General features: G+C 70.7%; 1 protein-coding gene across 2 annotated transcripts; it reads left to right on the top strand.

Moving 5' to 3' along the window:
* Positions 1-1,028: 1,028 nt before the first annotated feature.
* On the top strand, positions 1,029-14,102 carry LOC128140983 (inactive phospholipase C-like protein 2). Of its 2 annotated transcripts, none has more exons than XM_052785485.1 (6): positions 1,029-1,265; positions 7,424-9,913; positions 10,134-10,337; positions 10,879-10,954; positions 12,876-12,985; positions 13,175-14,102. In XM_052785485.1, the coding sequence occupies exons 1-6, from the start codon at positions 1,044-1,046 to the stop codon at positions 13,358-13,360; spliced, it is 3,288 nt and encodes a 1,095-aa protein (XP_052641445.1). In that variant the 5' UTR covers positions 1,029-1,043; the 3' UTR covers positions 13,361-14,102. The 2 variants fall into 2 exon arrangements, with proteins under 2 accessions (XP_052641445.1, XP_052641446.1); XM_052785486.1 differs by lacking the exon at positions 1,029-1,265 and adding an exon at positions 6,944-7,110.
* The last annotated feature ends 93 nt before the right edge of the window (positions 14,103-14,195 follow it).

Here is a 14,195-nt window from a genome sequence, read left to right as displayed (position 1 = left end):
AAAAATAGCCTGGAGCAAAATTTCCTGGTGCAAGTAGGGGAGAAGCAGTGCCTGCAGCTGGTGGGGTGCCTGCAGCTGGGAGGGGGATGCCTGGGGGGGGGGCATGAGCCTGTATTGCTGCTGGCACGGTGGGGACACGGGTGCTGGGCCAGCTGGCATTGGGGGTGCCTGGCCCCGGCACGGTATGGGCTGGGGTTTAGTGGGGAGAGGAGTGGGTGGTGGCTGGATAAAGGCCGGGGTCATGAAGCCGGGCTTGGGGGGATCCGTGGGGGGGCTCCCGGGCAGCCCTGCGCTGGCAGAGACCCGTGCAACTGGATCCAGCCCAGAGAGCCCGGGGGGCTGCTGGGCCCGCCGCCTGTGCCACGCACGCCACGCAGGTGCCTGCACCCGGGGCGAGCACAGCCCTTCCCGGGGGCCCGGCAGTGACCCAGCACCCCAGAAAAAGCCTCGAGCCCCCCGCCCGGGAGAGCTGCGCTGGCCCAGGGCTTCACCTGGCAGCTCTAGTTGCCCCCTGCCCCTGCCTGGGCGCTGACCCCGCTGGAGGCTGCAGGCTTGGGGGGGGAGTGGTGGTGGTGTGTGCCCCGCTGGGCAGGGCCAGGCTGCAGGGTCCAGGCTCGGTTTGGGTGCCAGGCTGCAGGGTGCAGGCTCGTTTCGGGTACCAGGCTGCAGGGCGTGGGCTGGATGGGGGTGCCCGGCTGCAGGGTGCGGGCTTGGCCGGGGTCCCACCACCGGCATGGGGCGGCCGCCGGGCCCGGGCGCTGCGGCGCTGGGCGGAGGCCGGGGGGGCCCCGGCGGCGGGAGGTGCCCGGTGCCCGTCCCCGCTCTCCGCCGTTGCGGCCCGGGGCGGGGGGGGGCGCGCCGTCCCCATCCCCGTCCCCGTCCCCGTCCGCGTCCCCGCCCCCGGCCCGGCCCGTCCCCTCCTCCCGGCCGCGCCGCCTCCCGCCCGCTCCGCCACTGAGCCCGCAGCAGCGGCGGCGGCGGCGGGCGCAGGCTCCGGGGGCGCCCGGGGCCCCGCGGCGGCCGCTGCCCTGAGGCCGCGGGGGATGGCGGAGGGGCCCCGGGGCGCCCCGCCGCCGGGCTCGCCCCGCCCCGCCGCGCCGCTGCCCAACGGGCCCCGCGGCGGCGGCGGCGGCGGCGGCGGCGGCGGCGGCGGCGGCGGCGGCGGCGGCGGCGGCAGCCCCGGCTCGGGCTCGGGCAGCAGCAGCCGCGAGGACTCGGCAGAGCGGAGCCCCGCGCCCGCCGCGCCCCGGGCCAGCATCATGAAGGTGAGAGCCCCGCACCCTGGCCCGGCCCCTCCCGCCCTCCCCTCCCCGCCCCGGAGCGGGCTCCGGGGCCCCCCGGGACCGGCGCCGCCCGGCACCTGCGCAGGGCTCGGCGGGGGGGGGGCCGAGCCGTGCCCCCTCCGCGGGAGCTGCGCGTCCCCCGGCCCCGGAGCCGGCGGGCACCGGCCCCGCCAGCCCGCGATGCCCGCCGCGCCCGCCGCGCCCCCCCCCCGGCTCCCGCCGCGCCCGGCCGGCCGCTGCCTGCGCCCGTGGGGCGGGTTTGCGGAGCCGTGGGACAGCTGCGGGCCCCCCCCCGCCTCCCGGTTCGGTGCCCGGGGGTTGCGTGCCCCACCGGGCGCGGGGTTTGCCCCCTGCCCGCGGCACCGGGCTCTCCGGGGCTGCCCTCGCCGCGGCTGGCCCGGCGTCCCCTCGCCCTGCCCGGCACCGTGGGTCCCCAAGGGCAAAGCCTGGCTCGGGCTTCGTGCGCTGCCGGGCCAGGCCTGTCGTCTCTGCGTGGCCGCGGATTGCCCCGTCCAGCTGCCGCTCTTCCCGTGGGTCCCCTGCACGGCCACGCTGCTCCTGCCGTGGGAGTCACAGCGCAGCATCGCCCCGTCCTGCTCAGGGCACCCATGGGTGCCGGTGAGGAGACGCCTGCTCCTGGCTCCCGAGCACCTTCCGTTTTCCCGTGCTCCCTCCTGCAAAGTTGCTGAGCCTTGGGCCCAGCCTGACCAGCTCCTGACTGACACCTCCCTGGAGCCGTGCCGTGGCCAGGCAGGGGTGCCGGCGGGGCCGTGAGCCAGGGAGGGTCTCTGGGGGTCTCCCACGCGAGTGGGCAGTGGACACATGCATGCTTTCCTAAATGAGCCCCCCTAATTGCACTTAGGCCGGTGGTGCTCGCTGACACAATAGGTCGCGTCCGCCCGGGACCCGCCTCCCCACTCCTGGCAACCTATTTTAAGCTGGGATTGCTCCGGTGCTATTAATATAACCTGTGTGGGGGCTGTTCCCGTGGTGCCAGCCCAGCCCTGGCCTTCTGCCCCCCGGACCCAGTCCTCTGGGCAAAGGTGTCGGCCCCTCCTCAGGGTGGCCGGAGAGACCCTGTGCCCCTGCCCGTGCCCGCCTGGGCTCCCGCTGCAAACTGTTGCAGGAGTGTCAGGGCTGTGCCCCACACGGTGATGGCGAGGAGACCTCCTGGTGCTCCTGTGCAGCCAGAGGCCAGTGCGCCGGCTGTGCACGGTTTCCCTGGGGACCTCGCCAGGGTCTCCCGCTCCTCCCGGGTCTGGACAGCACGCCTCCTCACCGCTCTCTGCCCAGGGACCGGCCATGGGCACCGTGGGCTGAAGGTGAACCTCTCCCTTGCCCCCGGGCTGGGTGCCTCCCCTGTCACGGCCATGCGTCACTGTGGGATTTGGCCTCACGTGAAGGTCGGGTGGCCCAGGGCCACTGCTGGTAGGGGAGGGTGCTGGTGCTGGAGGAGGTCAGAGGCGGACAGTGTCCCCAGCCTGTGCTGATCCATCATGCATCTCCAAGTCCATCCAGGGCCTGATCCTGCCCTGGTGCTGGAGGGCTACAGGTCCCAAATCCTGCAGCCGTGAGTTCCCCAGGCTGAGCCTGTCTGTGCACCAGGACCCTGACCGTGCTGAGCCCCTCCATGGGCTGAGGCTGGCAGGCAAGGGACGGTGGGCAGACATGCTGCCTGTGGGACCACACGGGCACCGGCCGCCCACACCGTGCTCCTGCCCACACTGTGCTCCTCCTGCCCTCGCCTGTGCAGAGGCAGCGAGCGGTCCTGCTGCTTCCCAGCGCAGCTCTCCTGTGCCTGAGCAGGGACAGAGGACAGAGCAGGTTCCTCCTGTCCCCCACCAGCCCCTCCACCGCCACCGGCTGAGACCCCTCTGTGCCCAGGCTCTCCCCGCTGGGGGAGCGGCTTGGACCAGCTCTGCACAGCGGCTGGGGAGAGGGTCCATGGGGATCCCTAGCAGGTCTGGGGCCCAACCAGCCCCAGCAGGACCTGGGGAGCAGCTGCCCAACCACAAATCCCTGGGGGATGCTGAGGCTGTTCCTCTGCTGTGGGGTCTGCAGCAGCTTCGCTGTCCCCCTGCATGGTGGTGGGTGGGAGTCAGGGGCTGTGCCTGCTGCTCGGCCATGGTGCAGGTACGGGGGTTGTGGGGCAGGGAGGGGGCCCAGCACCATAAGCCCGGCTACAGCTTGGAGCGAGGGCACAAGCGAGCCGCGGGCAGCGGGGCAGCAGGCTGGGCAGGGGCTGGCTGCTGACGAAGTGGAGGAACATGTGGGAAGAGCTGCCGGCTCTGTTATTTTTTGGGATTTCCAGAAAAGGCTGGAGGAGTGAATCTGAAAGTGAGACTCACCGGCTGTGCTGGGGCAGGGGGAGCTTGGGGCCGGCCATGCTGGGCGGCAGCAGAGCTGGCCCCATGCGGCCTCCCCCTGCCCTGTCTAGAGGACCTGCTTCCCTGCTTTCTTCCCAGGCTGGAAGCGGAGGGGGCTGGAGGTCCGGTGGGCTGGGAGGATGCTGGAGGGGGACTGGGGGAGTACTGGATCTGTCCCTCCCTGCTTGCAGGAGGTGACCCTTCCCCAGTGCCCCGCTGTCCTATCCCCTGCTCCCCCTCTCCATCCCGTGCCAGCCCCAGGAGCTGTGCGGTGCCTCTGCTCCGGGCTCCGGCTCCACGGCCCCTCGCTGGGTAGCGGCAGCTGGTGCCGCAGGGAGTGGATGTGTCACTCGCTATCTTGGCAGGGAACAAATGACGGTAGAAAAGCCCTGGCTGTGCCTGGTCTCCCACTGCCTCCGCTCCGGTGCTGCTGGCTGCTGCTGCCTGCCTGCACCCTTGCTCGTGCTGCCCAGGCTGGGCTGGAGGCAGCGGGAAGACCCAGGACCTGGGGAAACCAGCTGCGGTTGAGTCACGTCACAGCCACGCTGGAGGACAGCCCTGTCCCCTGGGTGAAACGCGTCCCCACCGCACGCCCCATGGCCAAGAGAGGGGTTCTGCTGCCGGGGCAGCAGAGCTGCGGTTGGGCCGAGATGCCTCAGCCCCAGAGGCTTTCAGTTCCTCTGTCTCCTGCCGTCACGAGCTGCTGTGCGGCAGGGACCCCCCCGGCCAGGCCTCGGGGGATAACGGGAAGGGAGGGGTGGCCGATGGGCCCTTCCCCATCCCCGCGCTTGGGAGCGGGTTGCTTGGCCGGGTAACAACGGCGGTCACGTGGCGGCTGAGATTAGGGCTGCTGCGCTTGCCAGGGCACTAATCATGGGAGGTAATTGGCTGAAGAGGTGCTTAGCACATGCTGCAGAGCTGGGCAGGGTGCGGGCAGCTGGGTTCGGACGTGCCCTCTGTGCCCAGCCAGATGCCCGCGCTCGCCATTGGCATCATGGTCGGCATTGGCATCATGGTCGGTGTGTCTTCCCTCTGCAGAGCCGGGCTATGTGGGTGCGATGTGTGTGGCAGCGCTGGCAAGAGCCCTGCCTGCTTGCTGCCAGCTTGGCGGCACAGCGAGTGGGATGCCCTGCTCCTGCCGGAGCCCTGCCCTGTGGCCGGGGATGCTCTGTGCTCCCGTGGCCACGGGCGCCACGTCCTCCCGCCTCCGCTGCTGGCCTACTTATCCTCTTATGGAGCTCTGCAGCCCGGCTGCCTGCACCACTCCTGCCCGCACCTCGTGGAGCACTTAGTGGGGTGTCCCCAGGGTCAAAGCCTGCCTGGAAAGCGCCTGTGTAAGGGGCTGCCAGGGAGCAGCGGGCTTTTCCCTGCCGGTCCCCAGGCCGGGGTGAGAAGCCGGCAGGCGGCTGCGGGCAGGAGGCCCCGTGCAGCTGCTGCCACCGGCTCGCTGGCTGCAAACACGTTCGGCGGCAGCAAGGGCTGGGAGCTCCTGGAACGGGGCGACAGCAGCGCCCGCCAAGGCTCACCTGTGCAGACGGAGAGAGCAGAGCCCGTGTGCCACGGGCCACTCTCAGGTCTGTGCCGTTCGTCTGCACCCCAAAGCACTGCGGCAGGCACCTCCGCTCCTTCCCAAGTCTGGGGAGACGGGGGGGGGATGCAGGGAGGGCATTCAGGTTTTTGCCCTGAGCCGGGGTGGCACGGGACCTGACGGGGCTGGTGCCGGTGGGGTGGGTCTGGCTGCCTGCGGTGGGTGCAGCTGGAGGCAGGTCCCTGGGTGCACACAGGCCCCCCGCCCGTGTTTCCTTTCCGGATGGATTTCCTGTTTTCGGCTGTGGGGCCCGGTGCAGAGCCGCCCAGGGTGGGGTGTGCCGGGGCGGGGAACGGGTCCGCAGAGGTGCGAGGGTCCTGCCTGGGGCAGGAGGGGGCCGCGCTCAGTGCCGGCCATCGCCCCGTGGTGGGGCGAGGGCCAGGGCAGCCCATCAGTGGGACACTCAGATTGCTGCTCGCAGGAAGCGTCCCGGCAGCTCTGCCAGCAGCGAGTCCTTCCCCGTGGGGCTGGCCGATGGGGTGACCTGCCGCTGAGCCCCCCCCCCGCCGACTGGGGCTGGCTGGGGTCCTGCACGGTGGCCCCCGGCAGCCGGGTCCCTGGCTCAGCCCTGGGGGTGATTGTCCCAGCTGGATGGGGAGGCTCCAGGGGATGCTGTGCATCACCACCCTGCTGCCCAGGGAGGCTGCAGAGGGGGAGGGGGCAGCTGCTGCTGGCTGGGGGGGCCCGGGAGCCGTCTGAGCAGGGGACACCCCCCCGGGAGCTGGCTGGCACGGAGGCAGGGTCCTGGCACTCGGCCGGCTCCCCGGAGCAATCTGGCAGTGAGAGGATGCAAACAGCTCCTGCATCCGAGCTGGGGGAAATAGCCCCTGTGCCAGGCTGAGTGGCGTCTGCCATTGCCAGCGGGCAGTGAGGCTGCGGAGGAATGGTGCTGCTGCCCGCCGACTGCCCCCTTACCCAGGAAGGCATCTCTGGGACAGCAGGATCCAGCCGGCTCTGACGTGGGGCTGAGGGCTGGGGCCGGTTCCCCCCTTCCCCGGGACGCTGTGTCCTGGGCACCCCCGGGGGAGCTGGCCCAGCTGCCTGCATCACCCGTCCCGATTACCCTCGGGCTGGGGCTGCCTGGCCCCACAAGGGCAGATCCAGACCCTTTGGGGTCAGGCATGGGGACGTGCCTGCCCGCTCTGCGGCAGCCCTGTCCAGGAGGTGTGGACGCTCTTGGGGCACCAGAGGGGACAACCCCTCGCCCCCAACCTGGGCAGCTGGGCAGGACCTGCCTCTGCCGGAGACACCACCAGATTAGAGGTGACTCACCATAATCTTGAAGGAGTGGATTAAATCTGCTCCTGCTGCACTACTTAATGAAATCCATCCCATAATATGCTCCTGGCCCTGCTGTTCCCCCTCATCCCCTGCCCCCTCCAGCCCCTTGGCAGCAGGGTCCTCCTTCCCTGCCGAGGGGCAGGGCTGGCGCAGGCGCAACGGGCAGAGTGCGGGCATGGGGTGCAGGCAGCAGCCCGCCCGTACCCACTGTGACCCCATCCAGGCAGCAGCAGCCACGGGCTCTGCGGGACCGGACCGCGGGCCGTGCTCGTCCCCAGCGCATGGCACTTGCAGGTGGCCGTCCTGCGCCGCTCCCCGGCAGACAGAGTGGGGGGGTCTGGCTGGGGGCCCCCAGGAGCAGCTCTGCCCGGGCATCGCCTCGGGGCACCCCAGGCATCCTCGCACGCTGGTGCCCAGGGTCGATGCCTAGGGTGCAGGGGAAGGCATGAGGGGCCATGGCGTGTGCCTCTCTGCAGGGATGGGGCCGCTGTGGGCACAGCCTGGTCCTGCTGGGCGCCTGTTTTCCTCCGGTGTCCGCAGGCTGGGGAGACGGGGACTGCTGGGCTGCCTGTGCATGGCCGTGCCTCCAACAGTGAGTGAGCAGTGGGGAAGGATCCGGCTCAGGGCCGGGAGCAGGAAGGAAGGAAGGAAGGAAAGCAGAGTTAAAATAAGCCAGGCAGCGAGCTGTGGGGGAGGCCAGGGCTGGAGCCAGCTCCCAGCCTCCGGGGAGAGGGTCGGACCAGGGCGGACTGGGCTTCGCGTGGCACTGGGACACCCTGGGGTGCTGCACTGTGCATCGGGGCTGGGGTGGGGACAGTGTGCGGCAGGAGGGCACTAGGAGCTGGCAGGGTGCGCGCTGCCGGCCCCGTCCCTGACGGCTGTGGCCCCTTCTCCCACCTTGGCAGGATGGCTCCCGGCAGCGGCCGCCACAGAAGAAGAAGACGGTGTCCTTCAGCACCATGCCCAACGACCGCAAGATCAACAGCACGGCTGCCTGCATCTCCTTCATGCTGGAGGGCTGCGAGCTGAAGAAGGTGCGCTCCAACTCCCGCATGTACAGCCGCTTCTTCGTGCTGGACGCCGACATGCGCTCCGTGCGCTGGGAGCCCTCCAAGAAGGACTCGGAGAAGGCCAAGATCGAGATCAAGTCGGTCAAAGAGGTGCGCGTGGGCAAGAAGACGCCCGTCCTGCGCAGCAATGGCCTCTCCGACCAGTTCCCAGATGAGTGCGCCTTCTCCATCATCTACGGAGACAACTATGAGTCCCTGGACCTGGTGGCCAGCTCGGCCGATGTGGTGAGCGCCTGGGTGATGGGGCTCCGGTACCTGGTGTCCTACGGGAAGCACACCCCCGAGGCGCCCGGGACCGGCCACCCCAGCCTCCGGACCTCCTGGATCTCCTCCGTCTTCGACCTTGCTGACCTGGAGAAGTCTGGCCGCATCCCTGTGTCCCGGGCTGTGCAGCTGATCAAAGCGCTCAACCCGGGCATGAAGACCTCCACCATTGAGCTGAAGTTCAAGGAGCTGCAGAAGGCCAGCGAGCGTCCTGGTGCGGAGGTGGCCTGCGACCTCTTCGTGGAGGTGTACTGCGAGCTCTGCACCCGCCCCGAGATCTTCTTCCTGCTGGTGCAGTTCTCCAGCAACAAGGAGTACCTGGGTCTGAAGGACCTGCTGATGTTCCTGGAGGTGGAGCAGGGCATGGAGGGGGTGACGGAGGAGAAGTGCTTGGAGATCGTCGGCAAGTACGAGCCCTCCAAGGAGGGCCGGGAGAAGGGCTACCTGGCCATCGACGGCTTCACGCGCTACCTGCTCTCCGCCGACTGCTCCATCTTCGACCCGCAGCACCGCAAGGTATGCCAGGACATGGCGCAGCCCCTCTCCCACTACTACATCAGCTCTGCCCACAGCGCCTGCCTGCTGGAGGACAACTTCTGGGGCCGCTCGGACATCAGCGGCTACATCAGCGCCCTGGGCCTGGGCTGCCGCAGCATCGAGCTGGTGCTGTGGGACGGCCCCGAGGGCGAGCCCGTGGTCTACACCAGCCCCTCGGCCGCCTCCTGCGTGCCCTTCCGCGCCGTGGTGGGGCTGATCGACCAGCACGCCTTCGCCGCCTCTGCCTACCCCCTCATCCTCTGCCTGGTGGTGCGCTGCTCGGCCGCCCAGCAGCGCCTCGCCGCCCAGTGCCTGCGCAAGACGCTGGGGGAGAAGCTGTACCTGGACCCCCCCAACCCTGCCGCGTCCTACCTGCCCTCTCCGGAGCAGCTCAAGGGCCGCATCCTCATCAAGGGCAAGAAGCTGCCGCCCGGCTGCGAGGACAGCGAGGGGGAGGTGTCGGACGAGGAGGAAGGCTGGGAGCTGGCGCGGCGGCTGGGCCAGGAGGACCGGGAGACGCCGGAGGGAGGTGGCCCACGGCGGGTGCGCCTCAGCCGGGAGCTCTCGGAGCTGGTGAGCCTCTGCCAGGCTGTCCCCTTCCAGGACTTCGAGAGCTCGCGGCGCGGGCAGCGCTACTGGGAGATGTGCTCCTTCAGCGAGGTGGAGGCGGGACGCTTCGCCAACGAGTGCCCGGCCGAGCTGGTGAGCTACAACAAGCGGTTCCTCTCCCGCGTCTACCCCAGCCCCATGCGCATCGACGCCAGCAACATGAACCCCCAGGACTTCTGGAAGTGCGGCTGCCAGATGGTGGCCATGAACTACCAGACGCCAGGGCTCATGATGGACCTGAACACAGGCTGGTTCCGGCAGAACGGGGCCTGCGGCTACGTCCTCCGCCCCGCCATCATGCGGGAGGAGGTCTCCTACTTCAGTGCCAACGCCAAGGACTCCTTGCCTGGGGTGCCTGCCCAGCTCCTGCACCTCAAGGTCATCAGCGGGCAGAACCTGCCCAAGCCCAAGGGCTCGGGGGCCAAGGGGGAGGTGGTGGAGCCCTATGTCTGCGCCGAGATCCACGGCATCCCGGCCGACTGCGCCGAGCACCGCACCAAGACGGCCCTGCAGAGCGGGGACAACCCCATCTTCGACGAGAGCCTGGAGTTCCAGATCAACCTGCCGGAGCTGGCCGTCCTGCGCTTCGTCGTGCTGGACGATGACTACATCGGGGACGAGTTCATCGCCCAGTACACCATCCCCTTCGAGTGCCTGCAGCCAGGCTACCGCCACGTCCCCCTCCAGTCCCTGGCCGGGGAGCCCCTGCCCCACGCCACCCTCTTCGTGCACGTGGCCATCACCGACCGCCGCGGCGGGGGCAAGGGGCACCGCCGGGGGCTGGCGGGGCGCCGGGGCCGCCGGGTGCGGGAGTACACCTCCACCAAGGCCACCGGCATCAAGGCCATCGATGAGGTCTTCCGGACAGCCACCCAGCCGCTGCGGGAGGCCACCGACCTGCGGGAGAACGTGCAGGTACGGACCCTGTGGAGGCACCGGGGGACCTGGTTTCTGCGGGGGGAGGACGGGGCCGGACCATGAGCGGTGGGGAGCCCGGGTATCCCCCCTCTTCCTGGGTACGCGGGCGAGGAGCTTCGTCTGGAGCAGAGCGCCGGGGGAAACGGGGATGTTCCCGGCAGGGGGGCTCTTGGGGGCCCTCCCAGGCTGAGACCCTGACGCCGGTCTCTGCCCGCAGAACGCACTGGTCTCCTTCAAGGAGCTGTGTGGGCTGACGCCCGCCGCCAACATGAAGCAGTGCATCCTGACGGTGGCCGCGTGGCTGCTGCACAGTGACAGCGCGCCCAGCGTCACCCTCAACCTGGCAGAGCAGTACCCCCCCATGGAGGCCCAGGGCCCCATCCCGGACCTGCTGCGCAAGGTCCTCACCGCCTACGAGACGGTAAGCGCCGTCCCGCCGGGGCTTGGCTCCTCACGGGGGTGAGCTGTGGGGCCGGCGGCACCGGGACCACCGCCCTGCCCAGAATGGGGGACCCCGAGCTCGTTGCACCCATCCCACTGCAGGGAGACGCTGGCGGGGGGCTGTGTGTGTGGGGCTGCCCAGGGAGGGGTCTTGTTGAGGCGCAGGCTCGCCCAGCTGGGTAAGAGCCCTGGGACCCCGCAGCCCCGTCCCCCTGCCCGCGCTGCCTGCACCCCGTGCCAGGGCCGGCTGGCGGGGCGTCCTGCGGCCTGGCGGGAGAAATCCCATTAATAGCCGCAGCCGGAGCTGCTTCCTTCCTTTGTGTTGGAGGGAGACCTGGCCGCCGGCCAGGCGCTGGTCACACCGCACCTGGCTGTGCGCGGCGGGGCGAGGGGGGCCAGACCTCAGCCACCGCGCTGGGGCGAGGGGCAGCCCCTGCCCGAGCCTCTTGTCCTCATCTGCTCTGCCGGGGGGTGCGTGGGGCCGGGGGGTGCCCAGCTCCTCACGCCGTCCCTCTCCCCAGATGATCCAGACCAGCCGGACGCTGATCGAGTCCGCCGACGCAGTGTACGGCAAGCTCATCCAGGCGCAGCAGGCAGGTGGGTCCCAGGTGGGCAGGCCCAGCTCCGGCGATGCTCCGGGATGCAGACCTGGGCACGTCCCTGGGGGGCCGGGTGTGGGGGTGCCATGCCTCTGCACTGGGCTGGGGGCACGTGTCCCCACAGGGCTGGGTTCAGGGGGTCTGGCACCAGGCTCCGGACCTGGGCGCGGGCACAGCCAAGCGTGCCGGCTTTTTTGGCCGTGCGCTTGCACGCCTGTGATGTGCGACGGAGGGCGAGACGTGCGTGTCTGCACCCCCGGTGGGTGCGTGCCAGGGCTGGAGTTCAGCGGCAGAGCAGCCAGGGCCAGCCGGCCATGGGAGAGCGATTTCCAGCTGGGGTGGCCCTGAGCCCGGCTCTGCGGTTTTCCCATGTCCCGGCAGCGCGGGGTGGGCATGGGAGGCTGCCTGGTGCTGGGTGCCACCGGGGTGCTGGGGCGTGGGGCTGCCTGTGCCAGGGCAGGGTGCTGGGCAGGTGGGCTGCAGGGGCTGTGCGGGAGGGAGGGGAGAGAGGGAGGGGAGTGGAGGAGGCTGATGAGGAAGCGGGGAAGAGTCATTAGCTGCCAAACGCCAGAATATAATTAGCACCAGAAATAACAGACTGGGGCTGACAGTAGAAGTGGCAACTGAATGTTACGACTTCCGAGACACATGGCTGAACCCACACAGGCAGGTGCTGCCGCCTGCCTGCCCCGGTCCTCCCCCCCCCCCATCCTGCCCCCACCCCGGCGGCTGCCCGGTACCCCCGGCCCTGCTCCAGGCACCGATGGCTGCATGGCCCCTCTGCGGGCTGGGGTCCCCCAGGGATAACCCCGGCCACCCCCGGCTGCACGGGGGCTGCTGGCCCCGGGGCTCATGTGGGCTCCCTGCGGGGCTGGGCGAGCCGCCGGGAGCTGGAGGGGCCGGGGAGGAAGGAGGGGGCCCCGCTCTGCCACCCCCAGCCGGTACCAGCCTTGCTGCCAGCAGCCCTGTTTGTTCCCAGCCTGCGCGGCAGCCCGGAAATCTCCCCGAGCTCTTGGCTTTTGGCTGTGCCGCCGCTGCCAGCGCCGGGGAGAGCGGCAGTGGCGGGGGGGGCACGGGCTGCGGGGTTGGGGTGCGGGGCACGGGTGGGCCTCTGCACCCTCCTGTACCCCTCTGGCTGTGGGAGCCCTGCTGCTGTGCTGGGGGGGGGGGGGGTCGTGGGGCAGAGGGGCTCTGGGGCGTGCGGCCACCGCTGCTGCCTCTGCCCGGCCCCTCGAGGAGGTGGGAGGCAGCGGTTCGGGGGCTGCAACCCCCACTCCCATGCCCAGGGTGCTGGCCGTCCCTGCTTTCGCCCCGGCTGCGCTGCGGACAAGCCCCTGCGGTGCCGGCCCGGCCCGTGCCCGGCTGGTGGGTGCTGCGGGGTCCAGGGAGGTGCCGGCTGCAGGCGGGGGTGTGGGGCTGGGGGCGTGCTGATTGACAACGTGTGGGCGAGCAGGCTTGCGTGGGAGCCCTCGTGTGGGCCCGGAGCCGGTGCTGCGTCAGGAGGGGTAAATATAGCACCCGCTCACGAGGACGTCACGCGGTGCGCGGCGCGGGGGCTCGCGCTCCGGTGGGGGGGGCCCGGCGGCCCCGCTCTGAGCCCCCCTGGCTGAGCTACGGTGTGCAAGAGCCATGCCTCTGCCTGGGGTACCGGCTGCCCTTCCGGACCCCACGGCCTCCGGGGCCCAAAACCGCCAAGGGCTGGGGCCGAGCGCGATGCCGGGGTGGTGGCGGCTCCGTCGGCCCATCGTTCCCAGCACGGAGTGGGTTTGGGGCTGCTGGGGCAGTGGGGAGCCCACCCAGCCTGCACCCCCATGCCGGGCGAAGGGCATCTCTCCGGCTCAGTCCCTGTCCACGGCGGGCAGCGGCCGTCCTCGTGCAGGCGGCCCCGCGCCCGCTGAGCGACGCTCCCGTCTGCGCAGGCATGGACTTCCACAAGGAACTGCACCGCATCGAGGCCAAGGAGGGGCTGCGGGGCCGCAAGCTGCAGAAGGCGCTGGAGAGCTTCGCCTGGAACATCACCGTCCTGAAGGTGAGGGGCGAGGGCTGCGCGGCCCCCTCCCCGCCCCGCCGACCCGCACCCGGGGGATGCTCCGTGAGCACCGTCGATGGCATGGACCCATTCGGGGGGTCCAGGCGGTGCCCGCACCCAGCGAGCCCCCATCCCGGGTGCTGGCCGGCGGGGCAGCCCACGCTCCCCTGATGCCCTCTCGCCGCACAGGGCCAGGCTGACCTCCTCAAGCACGCCAAGGCTGAGGCGCTGGACAACCTGTGGCAGATCCACAACGCGGGACAGTCCTGCGGCATCGGCAGGAACGGCTCGGCCTCGCCGGAGCCCTCTCGGCTACGCGCCCCGCTGGAGCCCATCCCCGAGACGGAAGGAAGCGGCGACACGGCGTCCTGCTGACCCCGGCCTGGGGCTCGGGGGCCCGGACAGAGCGCTCCCCTGCCCGCGGGGGCCAGGACCAGGGAGCCCCAGGCTGCTGACGGATGGGCAGCTGCCTGCCCGCAGGCTCAGTGTGCACAGAGGGATGTGTGCGGGGCTGGGTACCCGTGCTCTGTCGTGCCGAGGGGCTGCGGCGGGGACCAGTGGGGAGGCTGGGGAGGGGTATCCCCACTCCTGCTTGCCCCCCCCCCCCCCCAGCTCCCAGGGCCTCATCCACCCCCCCCCACATCTGCTTCTGGAGCAAGCGCCCTGCTGCGGGGCCGGCGTGGATGCTGGCACCCTGGTGCCTGCGTGCATGTACCCCCAGCCTGCTGTGCCAGACTCCTCTTGTAAAAGCAGCCCCGGGGCTGGGCTCCTGCTCCCGTCCAGGGCCAGAAGTTTTGCCTTCGCCAGCCCTGGGGAAAACCTGCCTGGCGGGAAGGGTCCTGGCCAGTCCCAGTCCCTTCTCCACGGGGCAGCGGGTCCCTTCTCCTCCCTGGCGTGTCTGGGGCCCCTGCTGTGCAGAGGGGCTGGGAGGCTCTGGGGTGCAGGAGCTGGGGGGGGGCCGCTGGAGACTGGCCTGGGCAGCAGATGTGGCCTCTGGCATCAGGGAAGCGTCGGGGCTCGTCCTCCAGGGCGCAGGGGTCCCGGCGCAAGCAATGGTCGAGGGGCGGTCTGGGGTCAGACCGGGGCTGCGGAGCGTTATAAAGAGTGCGAGACCCACCGTGGTGCCCTGCTGCTCCCTCCGCGCGCCTGGTGTGGGGCCAAGGTGGGGTGGGGTCACCAAAGGGGATGGAGGGTGGCACGGGGTACGGGG

This window comes from Harpia harpyja, chromosome 4, assembly GCF_026419915.1.
Source record: "Harpia harpyja isolate bHarHar1 chromosome 4, bHarHar1 primary haplotype, whole genome shotgun sequence".
Lineage (NCBI taxonomy): Eukaryota > Metazoa > Chordata > Aves > Accipitriformes > Accipitridae > Harpia > Harpia harpyja.
The sequence above is the reverse complement of the archived record's forward strand: the minus strand, read 5'-3'. Positions and strand labels throughout refer to the sequence as shown.

Coding starts and splice junctions, on each gene's coding strand:
- LOC128140983 (XM_052785485.1), top strand. CDS start 1,044: ATGGCGGAGGGGCCCCGGGGCGCCCCGCCGCCGGGCTCGCCCCGCCCC. Junction 1,266..7,423: donor CCCGGGCCAGCATCATGAAG/GTGAGAGCCCCG, acceptor CCACCTTGGCAG/GATGGCTCCCGGCAGCGGCC. Junction 10,338..10,878: donor TCCTCACCGCCTACGAGACG/GTAAGCGCCGTC, acceptor CCCTCTCCCCAG/ATGATCCAGACCAGCCGGAC.